Raw genomic sequence first — 16,936 nt, forward strand, 5'->3', positions numbered from 1 at the left:
TGAAGGGGATTTTCAACTCTGGGGATATTTTCTTCTCTTTCTTGCTGGTTCCTTGAACTCCATCGCAAAAAAAGAAGCTCGTCGTCGTCGGTCAAATCGAATGCAAAATGCAAAGAAGTACCGCAGTAAGGGACCCGAAAACACAAAAAGTGAAGGGGAATCCATAGCGTTTCTTTGCCGCTTTTATTTCGAACTACACTCAAACCTAGCGAATCATTTCCTGAATCAGTCACGTGGTACACCCGCTTCGCGGGGCTTCAAACGTCATCACGTACGTCATCGACACACGCATTGAATCGCCGTTCATGAACCACTCATCTACATTACTCGGCACACGCTTCAGGGATTCGACCCGAGAAGCACATCACTAGTATTTAGCATTTAGCCTAAGTATGTTCAAACATACTTTCACATAAATTTAAACCTATTTGCAAGTACGTTTGAACTAGAGCTGTCAAACGATTACAATTTTTAATCAGATTAATCACATTGTAGAATTTTGATTAATCATGATTAATCACTGACTTAAAAAAGCTTTTTTTTTCCCAACATTTTTGCCCGCTGCACACGCTCATCCTGCTTTTTCTACTCAATTAATTATTTGCATAATTTAAAATGGGAACAAATGACCTACGGCATATGTAAACATTTATTAAATTACATTTATTAAATTACATTTATTAAATTACTTTAATGCATGTAGTTATGTTTATTGCTTAAACTCCAACAGCTACCTTTAATGTAACCATCCACTGTTGGCTAAAAAGGATCATCCGTGGTCAAAATTAATAGTGTCATTAATCAGTGGTAATACAATGATTAATGCAATAATTTTTTGTGATTAATTAATTAGTTAACGCTTTAACTTTGACAGCACTAGGTTGAACGTATTTGCTAATAAGTTTAAATGCATTTTCAAGTTCGGTCGAATGTGTTTTCAAGTATGTTTTAATGTATTTTCAAGTACGTTCAAACATATTTTCAAGTACGTTCAAATGTACTTGGAAGTACATTTAAACATATTTTCAACTACGTTCAAACATGTTTTCAAGTACGTTCGAACTTATTTACAAGTACAAAATAGGTTCCTTCGAACGTATTTTCAAGCACCGTAATTGCTGGACTATAAGCCATGACTTTTTTTCACACGCTTTCAACCCTGCGGCTTATACAATGATGCGGCTAATATATTTATTTTTTCTGACGGCCGCCAGGGGAGCTCGAGCAGAAAAGGTAAGAGGGAGACAGGTGGAATATATGTCTCGGGGAAGATGCAAGTTTAATGTAACTTGGCGCTTTGTGCATGAATAAAATGAGCATGAACAGACCCTCATCATGGAAAATATAAGAAGTCTCAGTGACTTTTACCGGTATGTTAATTTTAACCAGCCCTGTTAGTTACAACCGTATTGCTGCTGTGTTACTGCCGCGTCACAGGCACTGTTTGGAAAGAAAAGCTAAGGTATATTATTAAACCTTTGAAAACTCTTTCTGTGTAACGTCTTTCTTTGTAAATATCTCATGTTTCAATGTGGGCACATGCGGCTTATAGTCAGGTGCGCCTTATAGTCCAGCAATTATGGTATGTTAGAATGTATTTGCAAGTAACGTTTAAGCGTATTTTCAAGTAACGTTTAAACATATTTACGAGTACGTTTTGAATTTATTTGTCAGTATGTTTAAACATATTTGCAAAAGTATTTGCCAGTCATAATTGCTTACTCCACACTGGCACTTCCACGCTTCCATAATCCCCAGCTATTCTATTCCCCCCCCCACCCCTTTCGGAAACATTATTACAACAGATTACATCGATCACATTTGCAACATTAACATCCGAAAGAAGGGCTGACGGGTTGAAGCCATGAGGCTTATTAATTACAACGTACTTGCCTTTTTAACTAGTCCTAATGAATGTTTGTTTCCTTGCTCTGATGTTTTATAACTGTGTGGAGACAAGGTCCATATTGTATACCTTGAAGTCAGGGTCACGCATACCAACCAACAGGACACACTTTGAGCATTTTCTCCCTCTTCCGAGCAAAGTCAGCAAAGGCTTGATTACAAGATGTCTCTAAAAGATTATCTGAGTGATGTGCTGGAGTGTAGGGTGTGTTCAGAGTCATTTTACCTTTCCAATCTTCAGAAAGCAGTCGCGGTCGACAATCATAAATATTAAACCTTCAGTGTTCCCAATTGCAAATCTTTCTGTGCATGATCAACACGGAGTTCAGTGATTCGATCGTGAAATAGAATGATAGCCAATTAAGAAGCGTGTTGAAGCTTGTGCTGTTGTCTGACACAATAGGTACATTTTGTAATTGTTATGTTGTTAAACAATATGCTAACAATTAGCCTAGCCTACTTTTACTCTTTCTTACTCTTTGTATTTTCTGTTATTGTGGATGTTAGGTGCCTTTCACAGGTCAGTCTGGTTTTGGTGGAGATACCACCTAGCATACACCAAACTATACTCTACAATTCTATACAATCTGGCCAGTCCACATGCGTGCGTCTTGTTTTGACGAATGTTTGACCTAAAGTGTTGAAAATGGCTTGCGTTCTTGAACGATGTAATGTTTATGGTTGGACAAATATGCAGGATGTTTGACTGCAGGTATACAATTTAATCCAAATTAATATCGTTTGGCTAACTGAAGAGCGTTCGTGTTCCACATGCCATCTTGTAAACCAGGGAAGCGCCTACCTGGGATTGTATGTTGGCCCCAACCTGCCCCCCTTGGTACGAGTCCCCATTGAGGGACTGCACACTCATGAACAAGTCTCCGGAGTTTGACATGTTAAAGGAACCAGCAGAACCTGAGAGCACGACAGATGCAGAGGAGGAAAAGAAGAGCAAGAAAAGGGACAGAAAAAGGAGTTTAAAAGATCATGCATAAGCAAAGGTGCATTGGGTGGGTTAGTTTACGAGGACAGACACAGTGGGTCCACATGAAAACATCTCGGACGCATAACTCAAGAGACACGAGACAGATAATTGTCCGAAAACTGCTTCAGTCCGGTTAAAACAAGCCTCATGGATTCTATCACTGTTTGTTGTCCACGCTGAGAGTATTTCATTAAGGAAGCAGTAATTGATCTGCAGGAAGACCCAAAGAACGCCGTTTGGCCTTTAATGGCGCTCAGCTCCCCAGATGTAAAGAGACCAGGTCGTAACTTGATTTAAACACCCGGTCCTAATCCAATACTGCGGCGAAAGTCTCTATGACAAAAGACTCGGCTTGCCCTTTCAGCCGCTTAATGGCATGCACAAGGTCAACCGGACAAGAGGCAGGAAAAAATTAAGAGCAAAAGGGTCAATAATGGAGAGAGAGAAGAAAATGAGTGTCAGATGGCAGGCAAGGGAGACCGTACAGCAACTACTTGGTTAGATCAAGAAAAGTCCAAATAAAAGCAAGAGCCAGAGAATACAATCAGACTTTAAGAGCTTATGCAAACACCAGTTGAAAGATCAACAAACTCTTCCAGTAGCCACATTTCACAGCGATGCCAGGCGAGGGGAGAGTGCCTCTCTCTCACCTGCTGAATTGGGAGTGGAAGGCGAGTTGGCCTGGCTGCCGTGCGCAGACACACTGGTGGCATTGACCGCGGTCCTCGCCGCGTACATGTTGGCCTCCTCCTGGAACTTGCCGATGTTTTTCTTGTAGCGGATTCTCTTGTTTCCAAACCAGTTGGAGACCTTTTCCAGAGCACACACGAGACGCAGTATTTGGATTAGAACACAGTTTTGCAGAATCTGCACGAGTCGTTATTCCCAAAAAGGAAGACCACTTTATAAAAAGACCACTAAGTTCAGTCTGGAACCACAAATTCACATTTTTTTTTTGACAGAGTTGACAACTTTTATTATTTGATTGTAGTGTTTTTGCCCTTCAAAAGTGCTTTGTTGTTTTAATGGACTTTTCAGTTATTTTGACAACAGTACGCTAGTAGATAGCAAACTCAATCGAGATTTTTAAGTTACCGTATTTTCCGCACTATAAGGCGCACCTTCAATGTATGGCATATGTTCCAACTTTTTCCTTATACAAGGCGCACCGCACTATAAGGCGCACCTACAATGAATGACATATTTTAAAACTTTTTTCATATATAAGGCGCTACAGTAGAGGCTGGGGTTACGTTATGCATCCATTAGATGGTGCTGCGCTAAAGGGAATGTCAACAAAACAGTCAGATAGGTCAGTCAAACGTTATTAATAGATTACAAACCAGCTTTCTGACAACTCCAAAATGAATAAACAGCTGTTTTATTATTTTCTCTGAGGTAAAGTATTAGTATTAGCTAGCGATCCAAGATGGCGGGATCTTCTGCGCATGCGCGTCACAAATCGTGCAGGGTTACCGATAGTGTCTTGACAGCGAGACCTGTTTCGGCTCAATATTGATCCATATATAAGGCGCACTGGATTATAAGGCGCATGGTCAGCTTTTGAAAAAATTGAAGGCTTTTAGGTGCGCCTTATAGTGCGGAAAATACGGTACATTCAAAGTCATTGTAGCTTTTTATAGGCTACTAAAGAATTATATTTGGTGAATGGCCATCACGTGCCACACTATAAGACAGTAGAACCATGCCATTTAAGTACAATATTTCATTGTGTACATACAGTTGTGCTTGAAAGTTGACATACTCAAAATATGGTAAAGTTGTGCTATTACGGTTGTATGTATACTTGCACATACTGTATGTAAAAGTCACAAGTAAGTCTCAAGTTGTAACCTCCAAGTTCTAAGCAAATCCCAAGTGACTTGGGGGGCTTTGGGAATCAAGCAAGTTAAGTCGAGTCGCCACCAAATTTCAAGCAAGTCACGTCAAGTCAACATGCTAACAGGCTTAAAAACTCTTTGACTGCCACACGTTCTAAAAAAATCCACAGTGCCAGCCGCTTTTGAGCATTTTAACTCATCTTTCAAGGCAAAAAGAATATTGTTTGCCTTTACTACATATACAATGTGGCTACTAAATGAAAGATCGCATTCCATTCATCGGAATTTTACTAATCATTATTAAACGTCTTTGGCAGTCAGAGTTAATTTTTAAGTCAAGTCATATAATCATGTTTAGTCCCAATGTATATTGGAGTGATAATAAAATATATCACTGATCCTAACACTTAAAAGTACATTATCTGTAAAATGTAAATTAACAACAAATCAGTCTGAAATGAATGGTCACCTGTGACACTGTGATGCTGCATTTCTTGGCCAACTCTTCTTTGGCCTCTTCACTTGGATACGGGTTACTGAGATGGGAGTAAAAGTACTCGTTTAAAATCTCTGTTGCCTGTTTGTTGAAGTTCCTCCTCTTTCGCCTGGAGCAGAAAAAAAAATTTTTTAGAAACAAAAACATGGTCACATACTAAAGGACTGACCAATAATACAACTTATTGCATCACAAAATGAAATGAAAGCTATATTTGCCATGTTAACAATAAACTGGAAGAAAATCTGCTATGAAAAATTCTATAAAACTATAGAGATGTCCTCTTAATGACACACAAATGACTTTTTAAATGCGTTCAACGAGAACACAAGTTGAGAGCAGACCTGGCGTCGAGGAAGCGCGAGCGCAGGATCATGACGGCCTCGCAGGTGCTCTGCTTGAGCTGCATCTGGATGGAGCTGAACTTGCGGTGGATGATGCTGACCATGCGCTCGATCTCTTTGGGCGAGATGGGTCGCGTTCGAGACTGCTCCCGCAGCAGGTTCATCACGTGGGTGGTGAACTCGTTGCACGCCTGCAATCAGAAGACGGCCGGGCGTTAGTTTGAGGAGGGACATTTCGCGACAAATGCGCGGAACTCAGGAAAATGCTTGTATGCATGCGTCATTTATTCAGAACGCATAGTTTTAGGGAAGTCATTTTAACTCAAGTTTGATAACCACACTACTGGCCACTTTAAACCTTTAAACCAAATTCAAGCCTATAAATTAGGTCCTATTATTAAGCATTCTCAAACATTCGCTGAAAGTGAAAGTGAAGCACACGGCAAAAGGTGGGCACTTCCATCAATCACCAACCCCAGTCACTGACGATGCCCACTTCTGCAAAATAGCATTTTTCCTTCAAATTGCAGGAAATTGATGCCAATTTTCCATTTTTCTAATTTCTAGTTTCTGATCAAAGAAGCAATAAAAAACTAATTCCGGATCCTAATAATAATAATAATAATAATAATAATACCAATATATGCCAAAATAGCATTTTCCTTCAAATTGCATGTAATTGATGCCAATTTTTATTTTTATTTCCTGATAAAAAAAACAGTCCTGATCCAATAAATAAATAAATTAATTAATTAAAATATATGCCAAAATAGTATTTTTCCTTCAAATTGCATGAAATAGGTGCCATTTTTCCCCCAATTTCTACTTCCTGATCAAAGAAGCGATTAAAAAAAATCCATCCTGATCCCTCAAAATAAATAAATAAACTAAAAAAAATCCCCAAAATATATTCCAATATATGCCAAAATAGAATTTTCCTCCAAATTGCATGACAATGAGGACAATTTTTATTTTTCTAGTTTGTAGTTCCTGATAATAAAAAAAACAGTCCTGATACAAAAATAAATAAATAAATGAATAAATATGCCAAAATAGCATTTTTCATTCATACTGCATGAAATAGATGCAATTTTTTCATTTTTCCAATTTCTACTTCCTGATCAAAGAAGCAATAAAAAAAAAAAATCCCAATCCTAATCCCTCAAAAGAAAATTCCCCAAAATATATACCAATATGTGCTAACAGCATTATCCTTCAAATTGCATGAAATTGATGCCAATTTTTATTTTTCTAATTTCTAGTTCTTGATCAAAAACAATTCAAAAAAAAAAATCAAACCTGACCCCATTTTTTTTAATGATAAAAATATACCAATATATGCCAAAAATATTATCTTTCCTTCACAATGCATGAATTTGATGCCAATTTTCTATCTTTCTATTTTCTAGTTCCTGATAAAAAAAAAACAACAACAACCACCACATAGCAAATAGTGATACCTTGAAATAAGGCCGGGTATCGTCTCGATCCCGATACCTTGTATCGGTATTCGTGCATACCTACGTTCTACCAACATCTGCCAAAATCCAGTTTTTGCATCCTTCACATAGCAATGAAACTTGAACATCCTTGAGAGAGGAACAAACATCCTCCATATAATCATCCGACAAAACGCGCGACGCATGACGGCAAACAAAGGCGGCGCTGGGAGTCGTACAGTGGCGCCGCTTGTGTGCTTGCGCGGCGTACAACAAAAATGACGTCTTTGTGACAAGTGAAGGGAAATGTAAAACGACAGCAGGCTTTCAGCAGCGCGCGCGTTCAAGAGGTTTAAGAGTGCGTCTCTCCATTCTCCGTGGCGCTCCTTCCCTCCCTGTCTGAATCAGTCACCGCGTGAGACTGCAAGGTGTCTGCTGCTTGTCAACACCGAGGTTACGTCAGTCAAAGTGACGCACCGAGCAGCCGTTTTGCTCGCGCACACACGTGCTCGACACGACTCAGTCATACGTGTGCGTGGCGGAGCTAGGTAGCGTGGCGACACACGCACACACACACAAAAAAAAAGGCTCAGGTGTAGATTGACTTTGACAGTCGCCGATGACTTGCCGTCCTCTGGAGAAGATGACAAAGCCGCGACGGTGCTTTGACTTCCCCATGAGTGACGAGACATTCGAGGCTTTAAAAAAAATAATAATAAAAATAGAGCGGCAGTGTGACTGGCGTAGCGGCTGGCCGCAGTCCACGTTTTACGTGAACGTCCCTGAAAAGCTTGTCTTGTCACAAGGCGCCTTAAAATGGCCGACACTCGGACATATAATTGCGGCCAATTTGAGCTTCTTTTTTTTTTTTTCACTTCTTCAGGTCAGAGTCAACAAAGGACTGATTATCAGACAGCTCTGAAAGATTATCCAGACTGATTATCCTGTGGTGTGGGGTGTGTTAAAATTTGGGCCAGGTCAATTAATCAGACAATATTAGTTGTTTTAAAAATCAGGGAAATTGTAATTGAGAAAAATAATTTGATATCATTGATACAATTTAGTTACGAGCTTGGTCGTAGAACAAATTAAACTGGTAAGTCTCGTGTTTTTGAAAAGTCAAAGTTTCAATGAGAGCTAATATACTGTAAGTTCTCCTCTCACAAAGCAGTTATGCAAGGAGGAGGAGGGAGCAAGACGCAAGAGATCACTGTAAGCACAGATGTGTTTTGCTCTGATTAATTAGTGTTGTCCTTCGAAAAAAAAAAAAAAAAGTAGGTACTAGTTAGCCCCAAGGACAACATGAGCAGCCCATGGGTCTGTTCTAAAAATAGCTCACCACTGATGAGACTAACAAATAAAACAGAAGAAGAATGTTCACATTTTCAAATGTTCTGTTTATTTATCCAAATTTAACATGGTAAATGATTTTTCTGTACCATATATTCCATATTTTGTTTTAAAAAAATAGATTCTGTTAAATGGGGGGTTACTTAGAACTATAATTTTAATGCCAATAGCCAATACTTATTTACAGTTTGGCTGTGGCCAAAATTAGATTCTGATGGTATGATAACCATGAGCAATAAAAATATCGTGGATAGTAAAATGAAAAGCTTGGCAAATGAAACACTGCCACACAACTGCCAAGCACGCTGCCTCCTACAGGTTAATCTTTGTACTGCACTGACATCTGTTTTGGTGGCGGAGACTCGCTCACGTTTGTGAGCGGAGAGGTGGTTGTCAAAAATTGCAAAGTGCGCACCCAGCAAAAGCAAAATTTGTGATACAGCTCTTCCATTATGTCATTAGATGGCGCAGGTGCGCCTAATGCGGTGGAAAGCGAGCTTATCTTCACCCCTTGAAAAGGTCAGTTTGCTGACTCTCTGCTAGAAGAGGTCAGGGGCGGCTGACCTCCGACCTCTGCCTCGGCACATATTCACAATCGACCGTGGCAGATGCTTTGACCCGTCTATTGACAGAATCAAAACCACACCACACCGGTTTAAATTTTGTCTTCGGTGAGCGGATGAGGAGCAGAAAGCTATGGAGTCAAATCATGATGAAAGATTATTGATGGCCATTGGGATTAACAATTTGAGCACAACCACTAATAGTCTACCAATACGCTACTAATGGTTGCAATTTATGGATGCTCATTTGACTGGGTTATTTTGTGGAAAATTGGCGATCATTTGTTATTATTATTATTATTATTATTATTATTTTAATTGTTTCATCGCTCATGTCATGTTGTTGTTTAAACGTGGTGACATTTTCACAATATGAACCTCATGATATGATAATTATCACAATAAAGCCCCATGATATTGAAAAACAAAAGCACAATATTGCATTTTTGTACTTAATAACAGCAATGACAAAGAACTAAATCTGTGCCAGTAGGTTCACTGTTCTCCTGAATCGCTCTGTAAACAACGCGCAGCGTGTGCTCCGATTGGCTCAGCGGCGCAAGGAATCATGGTCTATGTAGTTCAAAAATGCTGCGTTCGGCTGAAGCGGACAAATTTTGAACTCTGATCTGCTCAGAAAACGGTCAGGGTCATCACTCGTAAATGTTGCACCAACTGTTCAATATAATAATTGTCATGGTTACCTGTTTGACATCTATTAAACACGACACAAAAAGGAGAGAGAAGTTCAGGGCTCGCGAGGAGAGAGGAGAGGAACTGACTGATACAATTCACTCCTGCACTCTCTGTAGATTCCTCTCCTCACCCTCTCTATTTATTTGGTTTTCCACGCCCCTAGTTACATGGGTGTTCCAACCCTAAAAATGCAAGGCTTCGCTGGAACACAGTAAACTTGTTTGTCTATGTGCATGTGAGTGGAAGATTGCTGAGTACATGTGTGGTCAAGTTTGCAATTATTTCATAACAGAAAACAGGCAACCTCAGCAGACTGGCTCGAACCATTCTGCTATGTTAGATGTGGTTCTTCAGCTTTTTGAGTCATCTTCAAATAGCCAGGCTATGTGAATGTGAGTGTGAACAGAGCAAAGGATTCTTCATTGCAAACAGAAGCAGTTCATCATTGCAGCAAATGAATGATAATTTATTATTTAAAATTGGTCCTACAATAATAATAATAATAATAATAATAATAATAATAATCATCATCATCATCATCATCATTATTATTATTATCATTAGTCATTTTATTGCCCGTAGGGCTATCAAAATTAGTCTTAATTAAAATTATTTAAAGCATTTTTTTTTTAAACTCAGTTAACTTTGTTTTATTTACTTCCTGTTCCGGCCTATAACTTGTCGCCAAACTTAGCCACTGGCATGAAGACAGACAAACACGGACATTATACCATATAGGTAGTTTGACTTGACGCTTGACGGAGAAATCTCAAGTAATTTGTGCACTTTAGAAGGCCAAATTCAAATAGCATATTAGTTGTACGTCTTTGGTGTAATACCCTGCTCAAATTACCACCTCAACCCTTCTGAAATGTTGTGCTTGTGAGCACAACTAAACCTGGAAGCGAGAAGTTCTGACAATTGTTTCTATGAGAAAAAAAAGGTGGCCTGTAAAGCTGATTCCATTTTGATCATTTTGTTTAACAGTTGTATTTTACAGAAGTATTTTATTCAAGGATCAAAGAAAGCTATTACAACAGTTTTAATGTTAAATAGAATTTCTATTTGCTGATGTGACATTAATTCTAAGATTATACTCAAATATATTTTACAAGCTTTGAAGAAAGAAGTAGAAGCAGCAGTATGAAAATGTGATTAATCACGATTAATTACTTGTAACTTGTGCGATTAATTAGTTAAAAAAATTAATCGCTGGACAGTAGACATTAATATTATATAAAAAATCACAACAAAAAGACATATAAGGATATATCAACCGTAAACATTACATCATCAAAGACTGCAACCCATTTTCAACAAATAAAAAATAAACATCCTCACGTGTGGACCAATAGTGTAGATTTTTAAAATAGATTTTTAAAACAATATGAAATTTACCAAATTTTGACATAGGAGGTTATATATATATATATATATATATATATATATATATATATATATATATATATATATATATATATATATATATATATATATATATATATATATGTATGCAGAAAGTGCCCATCAGATGTATTTGTTTTGGTTACAAGGAATCCACTTCCTCTCACTGAAGGCTTTCATGTCTGGCCAGAAGAAGAGTCCAGCTGGAATTCTCCCAAAAGGAATTAAAGCTAATGAAATAATAAAATGATTCAGCTGATGTGATCATTTTATTTCGCTGCGGTCGTCTCCGGCCGAGCCAACTAACTGCTTGCTCTAATTTGCTGCCGTGGCCCCTCCTACCTGTTCATACTTCTCCAGCTCCGTGTGGTAAATCTGCCGGATCTGCGTCAGCTTGGCCCGGTAGTCGGAGTGTTCCGCCGAGTTGTCGGCGCCGATGCCCCCCGTGGCCGCGGCGGCCGCCGCCGCAGCTGCCGACCCGCCGCCTTTCTCGGGCCCGGCGACGCCCTCGGCCAGCAGCATGTTGTCCAGGCGCATCAGCTGAGGATCGGGAGGTTCCTCCTCCTGGGCGCCGCGGATACTGAGCACTGGGGGAGAAGACACGCTAGCGTCAAAACACTGACATCAAACCTGACAAATTGTCACTCCAGATAGCGCAAAAAAAAAAAAAAAAAGAGCGAACGTTTTACGACGACTTGGTGAGCGTCTTAACCATCTTCCGTGTCAGTCTAGCGAATGAGCCTCCTTAAAATATGGTCGTCATTTTAATGGATCAAGTCTGAGCCATAAAACGCTGCAGCCTCAGACAGGCCGGCAGCTCGCTGAGATCATAAAACGATAATTTCATCGATCCTGACGATCATTTCATGTAAAAGAAGAAAAAAAAAAAAGAACAAAGCCTTGCACCAGAGTTCATCTTTCATTGTGCTCCTTATGCTCAGACTATGTTTAGTCTCTGTCTGACGGCTTTATTGGCTTGTCAGGGGGTATTTAAAAGGCACAACACCAATCAAACATTATGCTGTTATATTAATGCAAAGCCACACTGCACAATCTAAGTACATATATTTTAAAGAAGCCAAAGCCAAAGTTTTAAATTGAAGCATCTTGATGGGCGAATCATAAAAACAACAAACAATCTAAATTGATGATCGCAATAAGCCATGATGGGCTTAGGAAAGACTTCTGAGTGCATTTTAAGAGCTGTATCGCCGCACGCGCTCCAACACGCACCATGTTGTCAACCCAACGCGGCCCTCAGTCTGGCGTCTGCTCGCACTCTCGCCGAGGTGAGAGCGCGTTTGAACCTGTCGTCACATGCCCGCGGCCCTCAACTAACACTTGGCTGGCATGATGGGGAGGGCCAAGTACAATCATGACAAAGAAGAGGTGGACGTGCGCGCTCCATGTCCAGCAAAGCATCAACAATAATTCCTAAAGGTGTACATACAAAAGGAACATATAGCTGTTGCTTGTTGTAGGTGTAAAAAGCAGGATTGAAGAGATTGACACCTTTTGCAAAAACTAACGTGAACTGAAATATTGAACTTCCAGTTTTCTACCTTCTCTCATCAAATTTAGTGTAAAAAAAAAAAAGGGTACCACCACCTAGTAGTCGAAAGTGGAATTACACCCATAATGATGTCAGGGGACACTCATTGAAGCATTCCGAAAATCTGCATATGGCTGCATTTTGACATTAAAAAATGTTCATGGATATGTGAATGAATAATTCAAAAGTAATGCAACAGGTAAAAAAAATAAATAAATAAATTGTTTGAATCTTGGTTTCTAATTTTGGAGACTAAACTTTCTATTGGTGTGAATGGTTGTTTGTGTTTGACTGGTAACAAACCAGCGTTTATCTGTGAGTAGGGCCCAACCGATATGGTGAAAATCCGATAACGGTTCAGTTCGGACGATTAATTATATATATATATATAATTAATCGTCCGAACTGAACCGTCCGAACTCAGTTCGGACGATTAATTATATATATATATATAATTAATCGTCCGAACTGAACCGTTATCGGATTTTCACCATATCGGTTGGGCCCTACTCACAGATAAACGCTGGTTTGTTACCAGTCAAACACAAACAACCATTCACACCAATAGAAAGTTTAGTCTCCAAAATTAGAAACCAAGATTCAAACAATTTATTTATCAAGGGACCAAAAAAAAGTTATATAAAATAACTTTCATTTTATATATATATATATATATATATATATATATATATATATATATATATATATATATATATATATATATATATATATATATATATATATATATATATATATATATATATATATATATATAAAATGAAAGTTATTTTATATAACTTTTTTTTGGTCCCTTGATGCTTACAACAATAAAGATTTGAATTACAGGCACAAAATTTGAATTTTGCTGTTTCGCTAGAACCCCCCTACCAAAAAAAAAAAAAAAAAATTGGGTGATTTTTGCTGATTTTAAAAGCACTGATTGTGGCCGACTGGCTGGACGGTTAATCGGTCGGGCCCAATCCATGACCATAAGAACAAGATGGTGAGACAATGGATGGATGGATTATAACAGAATAAAAAAATCCTTGGTGGTCATAAACAATATAGATCACAATATACATTAATAACAATCTCCAGAGGTGTACATTATAAAAGGAACATGCATTCATTGCTTTATGTAGGCAAAAAAAGCAGGATTGCAAGGGATTCATATTCAATAATGTTTAGCAAAAATTATGGTGATCTGAAATACTGTACTTCCTGTTTATAATCTTCTTCTTGAGTTCAAACTACACAGTGTCAGACAAAATAGTGCCGCCATCTAGTAGTGGACTATTACAAGCTGCTCACAGGACACTGCTGTACAATACAATCACAGTTGCTCAAGAAACACTTGTTGTCAGTCAAAACTGGCTGTTGTCTTTGAACAGGCCGCTCGTTGGCTTTGGCCGTCACGTGACTCGATATTGTCCACAAACTGCTGCGAGTCATTGTCCTGCCTCTTCCCGCCACCAGACGGCTCCCTCACTAAAGGAGCGGACGCAGGCTGCCTTCCTGCCAAGGTGCCGAAAAGGGAAAAGGCGACCCAGGTGCAGCCCTCCATTACATCCGCTCGTCTTCCAAGGACAAAGACAAAGCCGGCGCCGCTCGTCCGCTTTTATCCCGCCGCCGATGTGAGAATGGGCGGCACATCCTGAAGATGCCGGCCAAGGTAAACCGCATTGTTCTCCCGCCGCGCGCCACTCACAGCGGCGGCTCTTTTGTAATGACGACGTAAGCCCGAGTCGCCCTGTGACCTTTGCGGCGAGCGGGGGGTCCAGATGGAGAGCTCGTCTGCCCTCTTTTCTTCTTCTACCCTTCCCCCCTCCTCCCCCCTCTGCCTTCATCTTCTTTTTCTCCTCGAGCAATATCATCATCCATTCGCATCAGCTCCAACACGTGAGCAAGCTCGACTCGCGAGGCAAATGTCAATGGCCATCAGACGGCTGGAAAAGGTCAGGAGTTCACACGGGGAGGAGGCGCACGCCAACCCTGTGCGTGCGCGCGCGCGGGTGCGCGTCGGCAGACATTTTTCCATGTGAATCAACACCAGCGGCAGGAAAACGCTCGCCAATTGGATGCTGACAAAATAGCGGCACATCCCGACCGGAGGGGGGAAATCTAATGAGCCCGAGAGTGATTTATTAATTCCCTGCCTTCCGACTCCCAGAGTGCACGGCTAAAAGCATGAAATGGATTAAATAAATACAATTAATAAGGGGAATCAAACAATCGGCTGCACCGCGTATAATTACCCTCGCCACGGCCATCAGCTTTTATTTATTCCCGTTGGCTAATAGCGAAGGAATCGATGGGGCCTTAATGCCAGTCCGAGTGCGCCTTGTGAACTCTGCAAAGCGCCGACCGTACATTAACATAATCACCTGACACAAGCACAAGTGGCCCTATTACAATACATCACGTAATAGCGCAGAGAGCCTTTTATTGTGCGCCTCCGTACTAGCTGCCTTTTATTTCACAGGCCGATTACTATCTCTTAAAGCCAAGATGGCCATCATCTCATCTTGATCATTACCGACAGACTTAATTGAACAATGAGCGGACGCCTTCCCCTCCTCCTCTTGTATAATCCCCCCCTTCCTTCCTTCCTTCCTTCCTATGAATGTGGGGCAGCTCTCGCAGCCTCCAAAAAAGGCAAAAAAATGAATACGCGTCATAAACAATCCTCCAGCCGTGCGCGGGAATAATGAATGGAATTCCAAGAATAAGCTTTTGTGTTCCTTATTGACACAACTAATTTCTGCTGCTTTGCTCCCTTAAGAGCTGGCTGCCATCCGCCGCCGCACTGCCTGCTGTGTGCAGACAACGGGAGCGTAAATAAACAGGCCGATTAAGCCACCCACACAGGGAAGCGTCAAGGTACTAGCGCGCACACGCTGCACTATAGCAGGCACAAAACGCACATTGGCCCGGCAACCTCCTCCACGCCTTGAAATAAAAACATCTTTAATTAACGATATTGAAGTCACAATTAAGAAGATGTACGGCCAAAGCGAGGCAGCGGCCATGACGGGACCCTCCCCGCTCTCTGACTGGCAGCTGGACGGGATCCATTTCCCATCAACCGAGTCATGCAATCCGCCGTTCGCATCCGTTCCCCTCGTCCCGCTCACGTGACCCGGCGGCGGCCGCGCTTTCTATTGATTGCGTGGGCGCACGACGTCATCTAGGGTTTCAGCAGTTAATAAATCAGGCCCGCTCCTGACACAGCCGTGTGTGTGTGTGTGTGTGTGTGTGTGGGCCTGTCACGGAGCAGTCAGCAGGAGTGAAAGCGACAGCCACATGATAATGTAACATCACCACCATTCATCCCTGCCACGCAGCATTCGGAGACAAAACAACAACCTAGGAACCTGGAGAAGGGAGGCAGGTGGGGGGGATGGGGGGGATGCGGCGTGTGATTTACAGCAGACATGACAAGTATCACTAATACAAGTCCTCGCCTCCGTGCTCCACCGGGGAGTTCAGCATCTCATCTGCATTTGCTACAAGCGCGCGCGTCATCCCTCAAAGTGACCCACGCTGGGACCAAACTACACACAGATAAGCCCGCCTATTATCATTGCTGACGGGACACCGACGTCTGGATGTATGCACCTTATTGTCTGCAGAAGGGTTTCAAACAATCAAACAAAAAATACACAATTTAAGTCGAACGCCTTTTTTTTTTTCTTTTTACTCCAGTCATAACTTCAGATGCAAAATCCAGCGACCTAAAATCAGAATGCAGTTTTGATTAACACTCAAATTGGTATTAATGTAACAATTAAAAAAAAATTGTGGGCCGCCTACAGAAAAATGAAAAGATGGCCACTTTTAATGTTTTTATTTACTTTAATTTAGTAAAGTGAAATTCAACCTTACACATTTCTTGACAATAATATGTGACCTCACCAGCCTAAATATGACATTCTGATTAATGTTACATTTATGAAAAATGAGTAAATCCATCTCAGCGGGCAGCCATTTTGCCATTGAAGATGACATCACAGTTGCTCAGGTCTCAGGTAACAACCAATCACAGCTCAGCTTCAGAAAACAGGTGATGATGTCATCTTCAGTCGACAGCAAGTGGAAAATGTGTTTTTAAAGGGATGTTTGACTCATTGATCCATTTTCAGCAGTAAAAAGTTAATATCTTCATTCTTTTGCCATGTACAATTAATACCTTTAAAAACAATTGCTGTCCTCTGAAGATGACATCACCTGTGCTGAGGAAGTAGCTAACAACCAATCATGGTTCAGTTTGCTGATAAAACCCAGAAAACAGCTGAAACAATGATTGGTCATTAGCTACTTCCTCAGCACAGGCGATGATGTCATCTTCGGTCGACAGCAAG

At 40.5% G+C, this 16,936-nt stretch overlaps 1 protein-coding gene across 2 annotated transcripts in view; it reads right to left on the reverse strand.

Annotated features, from left to right (window-relative positions):
- Nucleotides 1-16,936, reverse strand: part of LOC144018502 (pre-B-cell leukemia transcription factor 1) — an 89,454-nt gene that overhangs the window by 10,825 nt on the left and 61,693 nt on the right. Inside the window, exons 3-7 of one of the 2 annotated variants that reach the window (XM_077520707.1) lie at nucleotides 11,366-11,610; nucleotides 5,572-5,762; nucleotides 5,201-5,336; nucleotides 3,541-3,700; nucleotides 2,708-2,820 (exon numbers count right to left, since the gene is read on the reverse strand). In XM_077520707.1, coding sequence (XP_077376833.1) covers nucleotides 2,708-2,820; nucleotides 3,541-3,700; nucleotides 5,201-5,336; nucleotides 5,572-5,762; nucleotides 11,366-11,610 — 845 coding nt within the window. The remainder of the gene's footprint in view (nucleotides 1-2,707; nucleotides 2,821-3,540; nucleotides 3,701-5,200; nucleotides 5,337-5,571; nucleotides 5,763-11,365; nucleotides 11,611-16,936) is intronic. The other variant, XM_077520713.1, reaches the window with a different exon arrangement.

Source organism: Festucalex cinctus, chromosome 1, assembly GCF_051991245.1.
Source record: "Festucalex cinctus isolate MCC-2025b chromosome 1, RoL_Fcin_1.0, whole genome shotgun sequence".
Taxonomy (NCBI): domain Eukaryota; kingdom Metazoa; phylum Chordata; class Actinopteri; order Syngnathiformes; family Syngnathidae; genus Festucalex; species Festucalex cinctus.